Source organism: Anomaloglossus baeobatrachus, chromosome 2 (assembly GCF_048569485.1).
Source record: "Anomaloglossus baeobatrachus isolate aAnoBae1 chromosome 2, aAnoBae1.hap1, whole genome shotgun sequence".
Classification (NCBI taxonomy): Eukaryota; Metazoa; Chordata; class Amphibia; order Anura; family Aromobatidae; genus Anomaloglossus; species Anomaloglossus baeobatrachus.
In genome coordinates this window covers 66283789-66305314 of record NC_134354.1, presented here as the reverse complement: position 1 = coordinate 66305314, position 21526 = coordinate 66283789, and the positions used below count along the sequence as shown (strand labels likewise).

Genomic DNA, 21526 nt, shown 5'->3' with positions numbered 1-21526 from the left:
TCTGGTAATCCTATCATAACTGCGAAAAACTGTCTTAGGGACTTACTGAATAGGGCTGAGATCGAGGGGTTAATCAGTAAGGAGGAATCTACGTTTATGTTGCCGGACCACCCCTTGATGTCTACCTTCTATACCCTCCCTAAGATCCATAAGGGGGTTAACCCCCTTAGGGGGAGACCGATTGTTTCTGGTGTTGGTAATATCGCACAAAACGTGGGAGTATACTTAGATAAGATCCTTAACCCGTTTGTAACATCTTTACCTTCTTACATTTGTGACAGTCTAGATTTCATCAGTAGGATTGAGGACATTACGGTTGGTCCCAACGCGTTTTTGGCGAGCATTGATGTGGAAACACTTTATTCGTCCATCCCACATGATCGGGGTGTTGAGGCCGTCAAATTTTTTCTGGCCACTAGGGGCAAACAATTTGAGGCCCATAATAGGTTGGTTATTTCCTTGCTGGAATTTGTTTTACACAACAACTTTTTTCTGTTCGATGGCTCCACCTACCACCAGCTCAGGGCCACGGCCATGGGGAGCCCCTGTGTTCCCTGTTACGCCAACTTGTTCCTGGGCTGGTGGGAGGACACCATTGTGTTTGAAGAGTCTATGTCATCATTTACCAATATGATTGACCTGTGGGTCCATTTTATTGATGACGTTTTTGTTTTGTGGAGGGGTCCCCTTGAGACATTCATTGAATTTGTTAACAACTTGAATATGAACCCCTTGGGACTAACCTTCACTTCTGTCATCCATCCTGTGAGCTTACCTTTTTTGGATCTATTGGTGTCAGTGGATCCTGATGGCAGGCTCGGGACTACGATTTACAGGAAGCCTACTGCCACAAATTCACTCCTCAGATGGGACAGTCATCACCCATTGCCTCTCAGGCGGGGTATCCCTAAGGGACAATACCTTCGTCTGAGAAGGAACTGCTCTGATCGGAGTGAATTTGTGGCTAAAGCTGCTGACTTGAGGTCCCGCTTCGTGGAGAAGGGGTATCCTGATCGGGTCCTTAAACAAGCCTATAAGTTTTCCCTTGATCAGGACCGAACAAGACTCTTATTCCCTCAATCTAGACAAAATGATGAGGGGGGTGTTGTGAGACTTATCACCACATACACTAAAGGTGTCCCAACCATCAGAAGAATACTTGAGCGACATTGGGGTATCCTTGGAATGGACATAGACATTGCTGACTGCATCAAACCTCAACTGGCGATCACATTCCGTAAGAATCGCTCGCTGGGTGATCGGTTGACTCACAGCCACTTGGTACCCCCTAGTGTGGAAACCACTTGGCTTCCAGGTAAACCATCTGGTTGTTTTAAGTGTGGGTCATGTGTTGCCTGTAAAAACGTCAAGATAGGTAAGGAATACGCCAGTACCTCTACGGGTGAGTCCCTGACTATTAGGGAATTCATCAACTGCAAAACGAAGGGGGTGGTGTACCTTGCCACGTGTCATTGTGGGTTATAATATGTGGGCAAAACTGTGCGTGAATTCCGTAGACGTATTGACGAACACATGGGGGACATCAGAAATGATCGTGACACCCCTATTGCTAGGCACATGAATACACGTCACAGTTCTAACAAGGAAGCCATCGAATTTATGGGTATTCTCAAAGTCAAAATGTCCTCCAGAGGTGGTAATTTGGATCGTGTCTTAATACAAAAAGAGGCCAGGATGATCTTTCGTCTTAAAACCTGCCATCCTGATGGCCTCAATTATCAAATCAACTATGGCTGCTTTATTTGCTAGGTCTCCGTTTGGCCGCTGGCTGATCTGCTCGTGTGGAAGGTTTAGCCTTGCCTTTTAACCAAAAATCTTTCTAGCCCACTATTTTGGCCCTTCTTTATTATAAGATGACAGGGGTCTTTAGGGAGCCTGCATTTTAGCTGGGCTTCTCTTTATTATGATTAGGTCCAGTTATGGATATAATAAGGATAGATATTTCTCCTTACTTGTTCTCCCTTTTATTATGGTGTCTTACTATGTTGTTCATATTTGTGTTTCACCTGCATGTTTCTATTCACAAATGTTGTGGCAGTCTTCTCCTTTCCCCTTCCCCTCCCTCCTGTCTGTTTGTCTATTATATGGCAGGCATGCTTATTGTGCGTCCTTTTTCCATGATTTCTATGGGCACCACTGTGCCTTCTGGTCGCTGGTTACCATTGGCGACCACTGCAATCTGTGCTTTACACTTTTGTGCATGACCGCCCTCTATGGGGTTAATCATGCCTGCTGCTAGGATGTATGCACACCGAGCGGCTTTCCCGTTTTGGTCGCTATGTCCGGGATTTGGGTATGGTCCACTGTGACCTATTTACATATCACTAGGGACGCTCCTGTCAGTATAACCGGAAATGACCTTTTCCGATGCTTCATCTCTGATTGGTGAACTTAGCCGTCAGTTGATGGATCTGCGCTGACTTCCGGTCTGGATTTCCCAGAATGATATCTGATTGTGGGAGGGCTCCCTTGCAGGGTTCCTATTGGTTCTTCTGCGTCCCAGTGTGGAGCGCGGAAATACGCGTTATGCACTGTTGTATGCAGTCTGTGACTGCGTGCAATCTGGGCGCGATGCGCTCCAACCTGGAACGCAGGGGGGCGGTACCTGTCGCTTTGGCAGTGATCTCAGACGCCGGCATGGTGGTGACTAACGGATTACATCATGCTCGCAGTAAGTATGGCTTTTTGCACAGATGTGGGGCATTACGTTGTTTAAGGGTGTATAAAGGCATGAGTTCTATCAGAGACTGAGCGCCACCATTTGCCTAGCACACATAGGTCCATCACCTTGTTGGCCTGTGCTGATCCCTGCCACTGCAGGTCGATCTCTCCCAATTTTTTCCTCCGTCTCCCCTGAGGAACTCTCATTACTGAGAGGGAAACGCGTTGGGAGGAATTGTTTGTTTTTTGGTTGCGGGGCAGACATTCTATTTGGGTGCTGCCCTTGTCAGGGCGGAAGTTCATTCACGGGGCACGACAGGGTTTGTAGTATACCTGTCCACCTGATCCTTCTGGCCTGTGACCTCTCACCTTGGGACCGAGGTGCAGTCCAGCCCATGGCTGAAGCTTGGGTGAGATCAAGCCTATGCGCTGCCATGTGGCATTTTGTTGTTGTTTGCACAATTTATGCACAAGCACCTTACTATTATTATTATTACTGATTTTATCTATTTACTAGTAAAAGTTAAGTTTTAGTCCCTGCTGCATTTCTGCTCTCAGATGGGGGAGCAAAAACCTGGTGATAGATTCCCTATAAATGGGCTATACAGTGTTACAGGGGACTTAGCCCCTGCAACAATCATACTAGTACTGTACATGTTACTGGTATAGTGCCTGAGAAAATTATTTTTAACTCATATACAACCCCTGTCAAAAATTATGGACTCACCTGGCTCTGAGACTGTTCATTCAGTTGTTTACTTTTGTTTAAAAAAAGCAAATCACAGACATGGCCCAAAACTAAAGTAATTTCAAATGGCAACTTTCTGGCTTTAAGAAACACTAAAAAACATCATGAAAACATAATGTGCTATCCAGTAACGGATATTTTTCAAGACCAAACAGGGGGGAAAAAAATATGTAATCACTCCAATTATGAAGAAAAAAATATGGAATCATGAAAAACAAACAAAAGAACACTCCAAAACATCACTAGTATTTTGTTGCAACACCTCTGGCTTTTATAACAGCTTGCAGTCTCTTAGGCATGGACTTAATGAGTGACAAACAGTGCTCTTCATCAATCTGGCTCCAACTTTCTCTGATTGCTGTTGCCAAATCAGCTTTGCAAGTTGGAGCCTTGTCATGGACTATTTTCTTCAACTTCCACCAAATATTTTCAATTGGATTGAGATCCGGACTATTTGCAGGCCATGTTATTGACCTAATGAATGTTTTCACAGTTTTTTCTCTATGGCAGGATGCATTATCATCTTGATAAATGATTTCATCATCCCCAAACATCCTTTCAATTGATGGGATAATTAAAGTGTCCAAAATTTCAATGTAAACTTGGGCATTTATTGAAGATGTAATGACAGCCATCTCCCCAGTGCCTTTACCTGACATGCAGCCCCATATCATCAATGACTGTGGAAATTTACATGTTCTCTTCAGACAGTCATCTTTTTATTGTTTAGCTTTTCTGTATGTAAATCCCATTTCCTTTAGGCGGTTTCTTAGAGTTCGGTCACAGACATTAACTCCAGTTTCCTCTCATTCATTCCTCATTGGTTTTGTTGTGCATTTCTTGTTTTGGAGACTGGAGACATCTTGCTTTAAGTTTCCTGTCTTGACGCTTTGATGTCTTCCTTGGTCTACTAGTATGTTTGCCTTTAACAACCTTCCCATGTTGTTTGTATTTGGTCCAGATTTTAGACACAGCTGACTGTGAACAACCAACATCTTTTGCAGCATTGCATGATGATTTACCCTCTTTTCAGAGTTTGATAATCCTCTCCTTTGTTTTTATTGACATCTCTCGTGTTGGAGCCTTGATTCATGTCAGTCCACTTGGTGCAACAGCTCTCCAAAGTGTGTTCACTCCTTTTTAGATGCAGACTAATGAGCAGATCTTATTTGATGCAGGTGTTAGTTTTGAGAATGAAAATTTACAGGGCGATTCCATAAATTTTTCCTCATAATTGAGTGATTCCATAATTTTTTTCCCCCTGTTTGGTCTTGAAAAGTAACCGTTACTAGCTTGCACTTTATGTTTTCATGATTTTTTTTTTTAGTGTTTGTTAAAGACACAAAGTTGCTATTTGAAATGACTTTAGTTTGGTGCCATGTCTGTGATCTGCTTTTTTAAACAAAGTAAACAACTGAATAAACATCCTCAGAGCCAGGTGATTCCATAATTTTTGCCAGGGGTTGTACAAATGAGAAGCCTTCGTTGCACCCTTGGTTTGGCCAAGAGTTCGGTGCAACGTTTCGCCTCCTCCTTTGCATATTGGGCCCTTCCTCCGCTTCTGCTGACTGTGCTCGCTTCCCATTGAATTCTGAATGCCCATTAATCATTTTGGACAAGATGTGTAATTTCCAATCCTTTTTTTTGTTTAGGTTTCCATTGCTACATTTGGAGTATATTTCTTAATTGATGAAGCAAATATCCTGACGGCTTCCAAGGTTTTTACCACAATATCGTTATTTAATATCCTGCGGCTTCCATTGTTTGATTTGCCCACAGTGATCTCCTCGGTGGTTCAGGTAATTACACTGCTGTACGCCTTTCTTATCTGTATGCAATAGGTTTTACACTAAAGGGTACTTTGGACACTGCGACATCGTTAGCCGATGATAGCGATGCCGAGCGTGATAGTACCCGCCCCCGTCGCACATGCGATATCTTGTGATAGCTGCCGTAGCGAACGTTATCGCTACGGCAGCTTCACATGCACTTACCTGCCCTGCGACGTCGCTCTGGCCGGCGACCCGCCTCCTTCCTAAGGGGGCGGGTCGTGCGGTGTCACAGCGACGTCACACGGCAGGCGGCCAATAGAAGCGGAGGGGCGGAGATGAACGGGACATAAACATCCCGCCCACCTCCTTCCTTCCGCATAGCCGGTGGAGGCAGGTAAGGAGATGTTCCTCGCTTCTGCGGCTTCAAACACAGTGATGTGTGCGCCGCAGGAACGAGGAACAACATCGTACCTGTCACTGCAGCGATATTATGAAAATGACCGACACTACACAGATCACCGATTTACGACGCTTTTGCGATCGTTTATCGGCGCATCTAGGCTTTACACGTTGCGACATCGTTACCGGCGCCGAATGTGCATCACTTTCGATTTGACCCCGGCGATATCGCAGTAGCGATTGCCGCAACGTGCAAAGTACCCCTAAGGGTATGTTCACACTGTCTTTCTTTGTCGCTCCATTGGGAGACCCAGACAATTGGGTGTATAGCTTCTGCCTCCGGAGGCCACACAAAGTATTACACTTTAAAAAGTGTAACCCCTCCCCTCTGCCTATACACCCCCCCGTGCATCACGGGCTCCTCAGTTTTATGCTTTGTGTTGAAGGAGGCACACATGCACTCATGCTCCCATTTTAGTCAGCAGCAGCTGCTGATTATATCGGATGGAAGAAAAGAGGGCCCTAACAGGGCTCCCGGCATGCTCCCTTCTCACCCCACTAAGTCGGCGGTGTTGTTAAGGTTGAGGTACCCATTGCGGGTACACAGGCCGGAGCCACATGCCGTTTTCCTTCCCCATCCCTTAGGGGCTCTGGGAGAAGTGGGATCCTATCCGGTCATCCAGGCACTGGGACCGGGCTCCATCCGCAGCCCCTGTGGGATTCTGACGGACAGGAGACGGAGTATCATCAGGGACAGGACCCTGCATCTACAGGTACTCTGTGTCCCCTTGGGGACGGTGCATGGAGCACCTTGACCTCAGACGCTGCAGCGACTGCGGTGTTGGTATGAGACCGGGACTACCGCGCCGACCGCGCCTGCTTGCCGGCCGCGGTTTTAACTTTAGTCCCCGGCTTTTGCGGCCTAGTGCCTTAAACTCCCGCCCCCGGGCCTGCCAGTCAGGGGGAAGGGCGGGACGGTCGGTCTGACGCCGACAGTGAGGGCTGGAGCAGTCCTCCGCCCCCCTCACTAATCACTCTGGGGCACCAGATTCCCGCACTTTTGTAGTTAAGCCCACAGCTCCCTCCTCCCCTGTGAACGCCGACAGCCATGTTTTAAGCACATTCTGCCGGTGGAGGACTTCTGGCAGGGTGCGTAGCGCAGGCAACGGCACTGGAGGAGTGGACGGAGCTGGACGGCCAGCCGAGGAGGAGAACACCAACTGACTTACCTCGGGATGGAGTTTCATACTCTCTCAGCGATAGTCAAGCTACCGCTGGACAAACAGCGTTCGCTGCAAACAGGGGTGCAATCTCTCCTTCGGGCCCAGTCACACCCCTTGAGGCGCCTCATGCACTTCCTGGGGAAGATGGTGGCAGCAATGGAGGCAGTTCCCTTTGCGCAGTTTCATCTGCGTCCACTCCAATGGGACATTCTCCGCAAATGGGACAAGAGGTCGACGTCCTTAGACAGGAACGTCTCTCTTTCTCTGGCAGCCAAGACCTCTCTTCAGTGGTGGCTTCTTCCCACTTCCCTGTCGAAGGGAAAATCTTTCCTGCCCCCATCCTGGGCTGTGGTCACGACGGACGCGAGTCTGTCAGGGTGGGGAGCGGTTTTTCTCCACCACAAGGCTCAGGGAACCTGGTCTCCGACAGAGTCCTCCCTTCAGATCAATGTTCTGGAGATAAGGGCAGTGTATCTAGCCCTAAAAGCGTTCCATCGGTGGCTGGAGGGCAGGCAGATCCGCATACAGTCGGACAACGCCACGGCGGTCGCGTACATCAACCACCAGGGCGGCACTCGCAGTCGTCAAGCCTTCCAAGAAGTTCGGCGGATTCTGCTGTGGGCAAAGGCCACAGCCTCCACCCATCTCCGCGGTTCACATCCCAGGCGTAGAAAACTGGGAAGCAGACTTTCTCAGTCGCCAGGGCATGGACGCAGGGGAATGGTCTCTTCACCCGGACGTGTTTCAAGAGATCTGTTGCCGCTGGGGAACGCCGGACGTCGATCTCATGGCGTCTCGGCACAACAACAAAGTCCCGGCATTCATGGCACGGTCTCAGGATCACAGAGCTCTGGCGGCGGACGCCTTAGTTCAGGATTGGTTGCAGTTTCGACTGCCTTATGTATTCCCTCCTCTGACAATGCTGCCCAGAGTGTTGCGCAAGATCAGGTCCGACTGCCGCCGCGCCATCCTCGTCGCTCCAGACTGGCCGAGGAGGTCGTGGTACCCGGACCTGTGGCACCTCACGGTGGGTCAACCGTGGGCGCTCCCAGACCGACCAGACTTGCTGTCTCAAGGGCCATTTTTCCATCTGAATTCTGCGGCCCTCAACCTGACTGTGTGGCCATTGAGTCCTGGCTCCTAGCGTCCTCAGGGTTATCTCAAGAGGTCATTGCCACTATGAGACAGGCCAGGAAACCAACGTCAGCCAAGATCTGTCACAGGGCTTGGAGGATCTTCTTAGCCTGGTGCTCTGATAAGGGGTTTACCCCCTGGCCGTTTGCCTTACCCACGTTTCTTTCCTTCCTTCAATCCGGAATGGACAAGGGTTTGTCTCTCGGGTCTCTCAAGGGACAAGTCTCGGCGCTTTCCGTGTTTTTACAAAAGCGTCTAGCCAGGCTTCCGCAGGTCCGCACGTTCCTGCAGGGAGCTTGCCACATAGTTCCACCTTACAAGCGTCCGCTGGAACCCTGGGATCTCAACAGGGTTCTACGGGCTCTTCAGAAACCACCTTTTGAGCCGCTGCGGGATGTCTCTCTATCACGTCTTTCGCAGAAGGTGGCATTTCTAGTGGCAGTTACATCACTCCGAAGAGTGTCAGAGCTTGCAGCGCTGTCATGCAAAGCCCCCTTCCTGGTATTTCACCAGGATAAGGTGGTTCTGCGTCCGGTCCCGGACTTTCTCCCCAAAGTGGTGTCCCCTTTTCATCTCAATCAGGATATCTCCTTACCTTCATTTTGCCCTCATCCAATTCAGCAATGTGAAAAGGATTTGCATTTGTTAGATCTAGTGAGAGCACTCCGGATCTACGTGTCTCGCACGGCGCCACTGCGCCGTTCTGATGCGCTCTTTGTCCTTGTCGCTGGCCAGCGTAAGGGGTCGCAGGCTTCCAAGTCAACCTTGGCTCGGTGGATCAAGGAACCGATTTTTGAAGCCTACCGTTCTTCTGGGCTTCCGATTCCTTCAGGGCTGAAAGCCCATTCTACCAGAGCCGTGGGTGCGTCCTGGGCATTGCGGCACCGGGCGACGGCTCAGCAGGTGTGTCAGGCAGCTACCTGGTCTAGTCTGCACACTTTCACGAAACACTATCAGGTGCATACCTATGCTTCGGCGGATGCCAGTCTAGGTAGGCTAGTCCTTCAGGCGGCGGTTGCCCACCTGTAAGAGGAGGGCCGTTGTTGGCTCTTTTTATCAGGGTATTCTTTTACCCACCCAGGGACTGCTTTTGGACGTCCCAATTGTCTGGGTCTCCCAATGGAGCGACAAAGAAGAAGGGAATTTTGTTTACTTACCGTAAATTCCTTTTCTTCTAGCTCCTATTGGGAGACCCAGCACCCGCCCCTGTTCCCTTCGGGCGTTGTTCTTTTGTGTACACATGTTGTTCATGTTGAATTGTTCTTTTGGTTCATGGTTTTCAGTTCTCCGAACATCCTTCGGATTGAATTTACCTTAGACCAATTTATAAGTTTCCTCCTTCCTGCTTTTGCACCAAAACTGAGGAGCCCGTGATGCACGGGGGGGGTGTATAGGCAGAGGGGAGGGGTTACACTTTTTAAAGTGTAATACTTTGTGTGGCCTCCGGAGGCAGAAGCTATACACCCAATTGTCTGGGTCTCCCAATAGGAGCTAGAAGAAAAGGAATTTACGGTAAGTAAACAAAATTCCCTTCTTTTCTGCTTTTTTTGTGGCCATGACCACTTAGTAAAAAAAAGATGAAAAAGCGAATCAATCAAAATTCTCTTCCTATTCATTTGTATGTTCATGCTTTTAATGGAGCTAAGCAAAGAAGTGACACGTCCATTTTTCTGGTGTTTTCCGCTAGGAAGATGCTCCACACTTTACCATAGAAGTCAATGGGAAGGCTAAAAGTTGCCCCGTTGTTTTTCAACATTTTGTCAGCATTTTTGCTTCCAAGAATATTAGTGTTTTTTTCTCTATTATTGGATTTCAAAAATGTCCAAAAAAACCCCAATAAAAAGCTGCTCAAAAAATGTTGAAAATAAAATAAAAAATGCAATCATGAAGTTACCACAAAGAGCAAAAAAAAAAATTTAGATGCTGCAGAATTCCAAAATACCAGAGAAAAGGAGTGATTCCGGAAGTGTTTTCTGCTTAAGAAATGGACATTTTAACCACCGGAAATAGGCACAGTGTGAACAGACCCTATGTAAAATGTAATCACTGCTGAAAGGATAAGGAACGTACCAGCCGCTACATGTAAACCCTTCCACTTTTCTGGTTCCTTTTCTAGACTCGAGTTTCTCTAAATCGCCTACAACATTTTCTTTGCGGTGAAGAACTCACTCCTGAAAATATTGAAACAAACTACAAAGGAAGTAAGTGGAAACAAAAAAATAACAAATAAAAATGTAATTTAATGGTGATTTTACTAACACATTTTGTTCTGCGTTTTATCACGAGTACAGATCACGCTGTTGGATTCCTCGGTGCATCCTTCCAGTGGGAAACAAGTGGAGCCTCCATTCTAAAAGAGTAAGGCCTAAGACACACGGCATGAAAATCGAAGCGAGTGGAATGTTTTATCGCATTCCACTCAGACCAATATTACTCTATGGGCCCGCACACATGAGCGATTATTTTCTCAGCCCTAATCGGACCGAGAAAACAGTCACAGCATGCTGCGAGTGTAATACGAGTCTTGTTTCTCTCGTACCCATTCAAGTCTAGGGGGCGAGAGAAAAATCGCACTGCACTCGCATTACACCGGTGTACCGCGAGTTCAGAGCAAGAATGGCAATAGCTGGCAACGGAGGAGAGAGGGAGATAAATCCCTCCCTCCCCTCCGCAGCGCCTGCCCGCCTCTCCTCAATGCCGGCCCGCCCCCCGCAGCTGAGGTCCGATCGCATGATCGGACCTCAATCGCAGTGATGCTCGCTTGACTCTCGGCTACCGCTGTGCTGCCAGCGTGACCCGAGTGTCATGCAAGGATCGCAGTTGTCCCCTTGTGGCCCCAGCCTAAGAGAAAGGGTGGTGTGCTCTGTAATAACTGTCTAACACTTAATACTGTCTTATTCTATGCCCATCAGTTAATGCTGCTTATCCTTAGTGTGGTCTGAGTTTCAGTTTTCTAATACAGAGCTACAAATCCTAAAAAAGTTATTCTTTTGTTTGCCTGTGGTCACCATTAGGGGGAGCACAAGAGCTCAGTGTATACAGAAGTGAATGAGCAGCGTGCAGTGAGTTCAGCACACACATTACATGACTGCCCCAAAAACCTTCGTGTGCACATAGCCTTAGGGTCAGGGCACAAGTTTAAAGTAAGGCCCTAAATGCTCACATATTACACCACCACACTCAATCATTTAGGATACATCTACATGCGCTAAGGCCAGACCATTAAATAAGTGCAATTTCGACAATATTGAAGTCATTCACTTCTTGTTTCTCTGCCTCTTTACACAGGATCAGTACCAATTATGGGCACAGAGCGATCATTATAGATTAATCTGTGTCCTAAAGTATGATGTTATTAGCAAGACTTCTGTAGTTTGCATTGGGTGATGAGCTGCTGAGAACCAGCAATTTTGTTCCACCATAAACAATCCCATCAACCAATGAATGAACAGCATTTAGCTCGTTCATTGGCGATTGCTGATATTTTTAACACCTATGATAACTCATCTGTACATCTAGGATTTATAAATGTGAATGCTATATACACTGTATGTTATACACACACACACACACAACACACACATGTATGCAACCTCTTTTAATTCTTGTCTCAAAAAGATGTGCTAGGGCTTATTTTCAGGGGATCTCTTAGATTTTGTATAGGTGTTGCCGATCATCACGTAAGCGGGAGAGATTTTTATCCACTAGAAGTGAACTTTAAATATTCTGTCACGATGTGACTTGTTGGATAATGAGGGATAAAGGCCTCTATGCTGTCCCTCATGCTAGGGGGCCCTATGCTATCCCAAACCTCAGGGATACTCCTGATGTTCAAAACAAAATTCCAAACAAGCATGGCTAAGATAAATGCCATGCAAAATAATTAAGATGATATATACAGAGCATAACACCAGAACAATTAATGAAATGCAGGAGAAGATGGAGTAAAAAAATGCACGTCAGTAAACAATATTCAATAGGAAATTGCAAAAGTTTATTAATAACAAGATTAAAAAATATTAAAATTTTGGTTGTGGATTCTTGTTTTAATATTGTTTTTAATAAACTTTTGTAATTTTCTATTGAACATCGTTTATGGATGTGCATTTTTTTACTCAATTTTCTCCTGCATTTCATACTTTTGATGTTGTAGATACCTGAGTCCCATTCTTGGCCCTGCTCCTGACCAGTACTACGCTGATCTCCCCCTCACACCAGGGACAGATGGGGCAGGAGTGTGATGTTAAACACATCTGAAGATAAACAACGGAAAACCAAAACTCTGACACACAGGATAGGACTATTAGAGATTCAGGAGGAAAACAAGAATAGGAAAGAAGCAACAAATGTCACATGAGGTAAACTCCACAACCGCACAATGCAACTAGAGCTACAAGCAACTGATAACTGAGAAGCTATAGCTGGCATAGGAGGAAGGACCCAGCCAGTATATATAGGCGGGGAGCGGATATGATAGGCTCCCTCACAACAGTTGATCAAAAAGAGCAAACAAGCAGACTAGCAGATATTACCGTAACTTCAGGAGGAAAAACAAGAGCAGGAAGGAAGCTACAAAACTACAAGGGTAAACTCCACAAAGACACCAAGCAATGAACACAAATTTCACCAGTAAGTCTGGGACACTACATCTCACAGACCAACATAGAATAAAGTATAACTGGCATGGGTGGAAGGTTTCATCTAGCATAAATAAGAGGGGGTGTATTTCATAGGCCTCTCTACAACATGTGAGCAAAGGAGCAAGCAGAACAGCAGAGATTAAGGCGGGCTTTGCACACTATGACATCGCAGGTGCGATGTCGGTGGGGTCAAATTGAAAGTGACACACATCCGGCATCGCATGCGACATCGTAGTGTGTAAAGCCTAGATGATACGATTAACGAGCGCAAACTCGTCGTAATTGTATCATCGGTACAGCGTCGGCGTAATCCATAATTACGCTGACGCTACGGTCCGATGTTGTTCCTCGCTCCTGCGGCAGCACGCATCGCTGTGTGTGAAGCTGCAGGAGCGAGGAACATCTCCTACCGGCGTCACCGCGGCTCCCGTAGGATATGCAAAAGGAAGGAGGTGGGCGGGATGTTTACATCCTGCTCATCTCCGCCCCTCCGCCGCTATTGGCCGCCTGCCGTGTGACGTCGCTATGATGCCGCACGACCCGCCCCCTTAGGAAGGAGGCGGGTCGCCGGCCAGAGCGACGGTCGCAGGGCAGGTGAGTGCATGTGAAGCTGGCTTAGCGATAATTTTCGCTACGCCAGCTATCACACAATATCGTACCTGCGACGGGGGCGGGGACTATCGCGTGCGACATTGCAGCATCGGCTTGCGATGTCGCAACGTGCAAAGCTCGCCTAACTCTTGCTAGCCTGACTGTGAATCAGCAGACAGCAAGTCGATGCCCAAGTCTATCTGTGTTGATCCCAGACACCAGAGAATCTCTCAGGCAGAGAGAATCTGCAATGTGAACAGGACCCGATGCCGCCACGACGGTTCACAATGTTTAGTGAAAATCTCTGTGTGACAGGTTCCTTTTAGATGACAGCAAACAGAGATCTTCAAAACAGTCTTCAATTCACACAGAAAGTATACAGGAAAATTCTGTAACTCTTCATTACTCAGTGATCAGATTTTCTTTGGCAAAATTGTAATAACCTGTTGAAAATGTTAGAGATATCTGGAGCCTGTCCTATTCATATGATTAGGCGGTGTGCACACGTCCTGGCTCCCGTCTGCACAACATCATCAATGCCCAATACCTCCCAATGTGGAGGTGAGAGGCATCAGAGAACCCCATTAATTCCTGAGAACTGAGACATAATGTAGTTTTTTTTTTCCCCCCATTTCAGTCTTCATATTAAGATTCCTGAAGGAGCCTTGGTCGCTGTTGTTGGCCAGGTTGGGTCTGGAAAATCGTCCTTACTATCTGCAATCTTCGGGGAGATGTATACACTAGAAGGATCTGTTCAGAGACAAGTAAGTCTACCTTTTACGTTCCTTTCCTGTGTAACGAGGATATCACACACTTTGCTTGAAGTTTATGACTGGGATAAAAAATGAAATGTAATTTATTGTAAAAATCCTTTTAGTTACCGTCTGTTATTCCAAACTTTGGACTTTGTGCACAGTCATGGGGAAGTTAAAAGTGCCATCCCCAAACTGTTCCCACAAAGCTGGAAGCTGCAATTGTCCAAAATCTTGTGTACACCGAAGCATTAGCATTTCCCTTCATATGCACTAAAGGCTTCTTTACACGCAGCGATATCCCTAGCGATGTCGCTGGTGAAAGCACCCGCCCCCGTCGGTTGTGCGTCACGGGCAAATCGCTGCCCGTGGTGCACAACATCGCTAGGCCCCGTCACACGGACTTACCTTCCTAGCGACGACGCTGTGGCCGGTGAACCGCTTCCTTTATAAGGGGGCGGTTCGTGCGGCGTCACTAATTGGCCGCCCAATAGAAGTGGAGGGGCGGAGATGAACGGCTATAACATCCCGCCCACCTCCTTCCTTCCTCATTGCCGGCGGCCGCAGGTACGGTGGTGTTCCTCGTTCCTGTGGTGTCACACATAGCGATGTGTGCTGCCGCAGGAACGATGAACAACCTGCGTCCTGCAACAGCAACGATATTTGGGATTAGAGCGACGTGTTGACAAACAACGATTAGGTGAGTAATTTTGATCGTTAACGGTCATTTCTAGCTGTCACACGCAACGACGTCGCTAACTAGGTCGGATGTGCGTCACGAATTCCGTGACCCCAAAGACATCTCATTAGCAATGTCATTGCGTGTAAAGCCCCCTTAAGGGGCCGAGGTGAGTCCCTGATAAAGACCTCCATAGCTCTATCCCACTTCCACCATACTTTACATCTGACACAATTCAGCTGACGTTTTCCCGGCATTCACCAAACCCAGATGCATCCATCAGATGCCAAATAGACGAATGATCCGTGACTCCGCAGAGCATGTATATATTGATCCATTGCTTTATATTTCAGTGGTGGCTGCTTTACACCACTTCATCCGACACTCGACATTGTGCTTGGTGATGTACGGCGGCGGCAGCTGTTCGGCCATGAAGCTTCCGGCGGGCGCAGTGTTTGTGCTGATGTTAATACTATAGGAGGTTTGGACTCTGCAGTTGGTGAATTTCTACCCTCTGCTCCTCAGCACTCGGTCCCCCACTCTGTAACTTACGAGGTCTCCACTTCTTCTACTGACTTTCTTTGGTTTCTTCTGCTCGTCAGTAATGTTACTCACAGGTGATGGTGGAATATTTAGGAGGATGAAATGTCATGAACTGAATTATTACACTGGTGTTTCCTATTACAGGGCTGCGCTGGTATCAGTGAGCTCTTTACCACTGTCACATGTTAGAAAAAGTAGGCCCATATTCATGAGCTCTGTATAACCCTGGCCATAGCACCTATTGACAGCTTTCTGTGTGCACAGTGTATATACAAAAAATTGTTAATTGGTGGTATGATCAGGGTTATAGAGAGCTCAACATTCAAAAAACTGCTAGATCTGCAAGAGATAAAACTGTGATTTTATCAAAACTGCAGCAAGCAGCTCAGGGTCCCTTCCTTGCCCTTGCATCATGCTGCACTCGTACGTGGTAGCAAAAACTAGAGACAGATCCCTTTTAAAGAGCCTTAAGTTAAGATATAAACCGCTTATTTCAGACTTGTATTTTGAGGTTTTTGCTCCTCATCAGCCCAAAGCAGGAGAATTTCTCCTAAGACCTCTAGCGCAAATAGATCAGTGATGTCTTAAAGCCCCCTAGTAATTGTAATATGCTGATTTTTTTTTTAATTTTTTTTGTTTAACAATTAGGGTTCAGTAGCCTATGTGTCACAACAAGCGTGGATCCAGAACGCATTATTTCAGGAGAACATCCTCTTTGGTCAGCCCCTGAATAAGGCATTTTATGAGAGTGTTCTAGAAGCGTGCGCTCTTCTGCCGGACTTGGAGCTCTTACCACACGGAGACCAAACTGAGATTGGCGAGAGGGTGAGCGAGACTTCTTTATCGCAATGCTTTGTGATGGATATATCTAGTAACAAAAAATCGACTAATGTGCTTTCATTATTTGTATATAATGGGGTTTTTAAATATCATGGCAGCTAAGAAAAGTTAATTGCCAGAGATATGTCACAGATTGTACACATTTGGGTGCCTTACATGTTAGACCTGTTTATGGGTATATTTGACCCAGCTGATTCCAAAAAATGGCACCAGTTTTACCCAATCTTTTCTACTTTTGGTGATACTGAACATTCTTTTAAGCAAGAAGGAAACATTTATTTTGGCACCATATAAATATTATTAATCAAAGAAATATGTAGTACATTAAAATCTACTTACTTCAAATTTTGGATCTTGTATTATCTCTTTTGCTTTTTTTTTAAAAAAAAAAAAGTAAAAAAAAGTCGCAACTTTTTGCAGAACAGATTTTTAGTGCGAAGACTAAGGGGTACTTTACACGTTGCGACATCGCTACTGATATATTGCTGGGGTCACGGTTATTGTGACGCACTCCCCCTTGAAGGAGGGATTGTTCGGCAGTCACCGCGACGTCGCCGACCAGGTAAGTGCGTGTGAAGCTGCCGTAGCGATAATGTTTGCTACGGCAGCATTCACCAGATATCGCATGTGCAACGGGGGCGGGTACTATCGCAGTGGACATCGCTAGCCGATGCTAGCGATGTCACAACGTGTAAAGTACCCCTTAAACTTTATAAGTTCAACCAGATGTAAGAAACTAGAGCTTAGTGGTTCTGTTCATACAATTTTCTGAATCAGCTCTGCAAATAACCCTAGGAACAAGCCAAGAAAGAAATCTATATGTATTTTTTGGACCGTTTTTAGATTCCAGACCCTTCTTCGAAAGATGAGAAAGTGACAAAATGAGTTGCGTATACAGCTTTATTAGGCAGAATACTACATTCTATATTTTCCATTCTTCCAACAGTAAAGTAAAGCTGTCATTGCCTTGACGCACCTTTTTAAGATATTGAGATGACTGCTCATCTTGTCTCGATCTGTGCAGCAAAGTTAACAATAAGGTACAGAATACACAAAAGGTCAGGTGTGTGCTGTTGAGGCCAGTGTTAACAATCTCTCACCACAATAAATGTATGTTAGGACAATAATGTGTGCTGTTGAGGCCAGTGTTAACAATCTCTCACCACAATAAATGTATGTTAGGACAATAACAAAAACAATATCAATGTAAAAGATGATAGCGGAAGTTGTATTTTTGTACAAGTATATATCTCAAGGCAATATTTTGGTAAATAGTAAACATCAACCCAAAAAATTCCCGCCTCTCACAATATCAATAAACCTTGTTTTTATTCAGTAAGAGACTTCTACCACTTTTGGGTTTTTTCTTTTGTTTTTTTTTTAGTATAGATTGTCAATATTAAAGTGCCATGTCTGTGGGTGCCGTCTGTCTATCTGTGTGTATCTTTTTGCCTGCAGGGTGTCAACCTAAGTGGTGGCCAGAAGCAGCGGGTCAGCCTGGCACGAGCTGTATATAATAACGCAGACATCTACCTGCTGGACGACCCTTTATCTGCCGTCGATGTGCATGTGGGAAAGCATTTATTTGATAAAGCCATTGGACATAATGGACTTTTGAAAAATAAGGTATAAATGTATGCTTCAAGTGATTCATGAATGCACATATTATGGAAGACTGAACACAGTAGTAAATATTACACATCATCACATAGTTCATTTGACAGGTCATTTGTGTAATATTATTAACAAAATAAGAGTTTCTATCTTTGTATATTTTGTATTTCCGTACTTTTGTTCCCAAGTTTACTCTTATTTAACCTGTAGGTGGCGCTGTAGTTCTTGACGATTTATCAAATTTGTCATTAACTTTAAAACAATTACAGATCAAAAGATAACACATCATATGACATATATTTTTATGTAGAATCAATCAGAACTTCACATCTGGATCGCACGTGACAAGACTTTTAGCCTTGTGACTCAATAGTCTGCTATTTTCTCAGGACATTATGTTGTAATGATGACTTTGGGATAGGGGGGGAACCTGTGCTCCTAAGTTGTCCCTCAAGTTAGGGGGCCCTGTGCTACCCCTTTTTTCAGGGATACTCCTAATGGTGGAGAGGCCTGAGTCTCCTTACTGGCCCTGCTCCTGACCAGTCCTGATCTGATTCATCCCTCCCTGGGGGCAGTGGGAGACAGGAGTATTTTTGAAACCACAAAAAAAGATAGACAAGGGAAAACCAAATCTCTGTCACACAGCACACACAAAGGAAAAGACAATAATAAATTCTGGAGAAAAACAAGAGCATGAAGGAAGAACAACATAATAGGGGTCCACTCCACAACTGCACCAAGCAATAAGCACCACTAAACACAACTTTCACCAGAGGGAAACATTGTAGAGGGACAGACAATTGCATGGGATGTATGACTAATACCCTGATCCCAAGATTCACCATGTAAATATATAGACAACACAACATGTGCTAGCACAAAATCAGATGCTGGGGTAAAGATAAAGTGCCACTGTGCATATATGTAGTCTAACTAATAAAGTGACCAGTGTGAGAGACATACAAAAAGGTAAAGACACCTCTAAATAGCACTTAACCCTTCAATCTTGGTGATTCAGAGGTTCAGGGGGACCCAATAGCGTGACCTAGGTCCCCTTGAACCTATTCTAAGGGTAGGCCATCAGTGTAAAAGTAGTGGACAACCTCTTTAAATCTACCATAGGGTTCCAGTGATATTGGTCTTTTTATTTAGAGCTTTTATGGTCTTTACTAAGTGGTAGTTGCTCACTGTAATTAAGCAGAGCAGCCTAAAAACACGCCCCTGAGGAACCTATGAGCCTCGCCCCCTTAGTAAAGACAATAAATAAAGATTCCCATATCTCGGGAACTATATGGTGAATTAAATAGAAAAAAAACTGCATAGTCAAGAGTTCAGTAGGAAAAAATAAAAGCAAAATCTGTTCACTTTGACCTGGTAATGGGTTCTATTTATTGGATGATTGATTTTTAGTGTTTTTGCCCGCAGACCAGGATCCTGGTGACGCACAGCCTGACTGTCCTCCCTCTAGTGGACCTCATTGTTGTGATGGAAGATGGGAGAATAGGTCAGGTGGGGACATACGCCGAGCTAGTCTCTACCCGACAAAACTTTGCCGATATGATAACTGCATCTGGAACAAGTAAAGAAAGTTTTGATGAGATAACCTGTAAGTATTTGCTATTTTTCTACAATAAAATGTCTCAATAAATGTTCTCTTGTATCACAAACCAAGATTGAGATTGGCGTTTAATAATGAGGCCCCCTTAATACAGTCTGATTCTTTTTTTTTTTTTTTTTTTTTTTTTTTATATTAACCCTTTGTGGAATATTAAAGGCTGTATTCTTGTTTCTATAAAGGAATTGTATCCATATTCTGTATATTTTTATTCCTTTTTTTTCCCCTAGATTTATTTTTTACCTCTTCCTACATAAAAGAGGATACAGCACGGATGCAAGTTTTGCAGCATAATGTATTGTGCAGAGTGTAGTTTCCTTTATCTTGTGCATCAGAAGAGGCTATATAGACAGTAGCATTTTTGGTCAATATTTTCTTTAAAAGGAGTATTCTCAAGGTATTAAATTGTTTAGTTAGGCAGCATGAAAATAAGCAAGTTATTATCAGACAGAAAAAGCAAGTCAGAATTCTCATGGAATAAGCGCTTTTATCTTTCACAGTGTACAACTAGTTTCCATGGAGCTTGGTCACCAGTGCCCGCCCAGATCCTAGTGGGCGTGTGTGCAATAGATATATTCCAGAAGAGAAGTTAACTCTTAACATTCAAGTCATCTCTCCTTTCCATTCATTTCTATACAGCAGTTAGCTGCTCTTCTCTCTTCTCCTCTTCAGTAAACAAACTGTATTTTGGAATCTTGCAAAACCATCAACCCCCACCATTGGCTGCTTTCAGAGCGGCCCCCCTACAGAGCTCTTGTTGTCTGGAGCTGTATGCTTTTTCAAATGTCCTGTTATCTCTGTGTCAATACAGTGATAACTATGCATTCCAGAACAAAACCCTGATAGCTGAATGAGTTACAGCAGAATTTGTGCTGAGATTTATAGTTCTACTAATACTACAGCTCTGCTACTCACCAGAACTGACACTCAAGGAGGAGAGCCGCCCTGTTAGAGACCAGGAAGTAAGGATCCTACAGAGCTCTGAGCTGCTCAAGAGAATATTATGAATGTACTTAAAATCTCGGATTTTTATTTATTTATTTTTTTACGATATGCCTAAGCATTTGGCCGTTGTGCCCGTCGCCAATCTCTACCCGCACAAAGTGGTCAAAGACTGCAGTCCCTTGCCTGCGATTTAGAAGCTTTAGCTGACATCACGTCAGCAAAGCAGCAGCATCTTTTTTGATCTTGATGAGGCATGACTACTGACATCATATCATGCTGGTTGACATCCGGCTCCCAACTGTGGGATGCCGGATGTCCATCAGCATGGTGTTAGCAGTCACTCTCCTTCGACAGATGAGCCGCACTGTTGATGTAGAGCAGCTAACTCACCGGCAGGAGCGGTTGATGATGATCGCTTGGTGCTGTTGCCAGGTAGTACAGGCAGTTAGGTGTCTCTTTCAGTAAATACCTGCCTGTAATTTTTTTTAGGCAGATAGTAAAAAAAAAAATCCTGTATAACTTCAAGAGTGGATAGAATTTAGAAAAAGAAAACCTTTTGGACCTTTTGGATTTATTATATCTGAACACAGAGTTCTTCCACAACACTTTGATCACACGGACACTATTCACACGTGCACAACCCTACAAGGCTGTGAAACAACTTTCCCCTTTGTTGGCTCTGAGATCAGTTGCAGCATTCTGATACTTCTCACCGCTAGACACTTTGCTCAAATACTATTTCCCCACTTCATGAACAGATAATTCACTAACATTACATACATTTTTTTTTTTTTTTCAATTTTTTTTTTATTATCACTAAAGCACCAGCGATGATTATTTGTTCTGATGCCATCTGTTGATAATCTATTCCGCTGCTCATAGAAATCCAAGCACTATCTTAGTTTTCTCTGACACCTCATTGGGAGACACAGGACCATGGGTGTTATGCTGCTTATCCATAGGAGGACACTAAGTAGATGCAAAAGCATAGCTCCTCCTCTGCAGTATACACCCCCTGGCCGGGCCAGGCAGTCTCCGTTTTAGCTTAGGGTCTATAGGAGGCACTTCCTTTCAAGGTTTGTTATTTTTTGAGGGCGACTGTTTCCTTTTGGGACCGATCTCCCACTACCATCAACGGGCGGGAACGTGAAGTGTTGCCTACACGTACCCCCTCCCGTGACGCTGGATCCTGGGCTGGACGACGGGTTCCATAGACACCGATTTTCCAAAGCCCAGGGCAGAGGCACAATTCCTCAGCACCTCTTTGCAGGCTCTGAGTTGAATATGGCACCGTTGTGACCGGATACAGCAAACTGACTCTGCTATTGTCACTGCCTGGATTGAAGCAG

At 45.2% G+C, this 21526-nt stretch overlaps 1 protein-coding gene across 1 annotated transcript in view; it reads left to right on the top strand.

Moving 5' to 3' along the window:
• Positions 1–21526, top strand: part of LOC142286848 (ATP-binding cassette sub-family C member 2-like) — a 106002-nt gene that overhangs the window by 39438 nt on the left and 45038 nt on the right. Inside the window, exons 9-15 of the mRNA XM_075333399.1 lie at positions 5083–5229; positions 10075–10159; positions 10250–10316; positions 13827–13953; positions 15812–15988; positions 17462–17629; positions 19043–19223. Coding sequence (XP_075189514.1) covers positions 5083–5229; positions 10075–10159; positions 10250–10316; positions 13827–13953; positions 15812–15988; positions 17462–17629; positions 19043–19223 — 952 coding nt within the window. The remainder of the gene's footprint in view (positions 1–5082; positions 5230–10074; positions 10160–10249; positions 10317–13826; positions 13954–15811; positions 15989–17461; positions 17630–19042; positions 19224–21526) is intronic.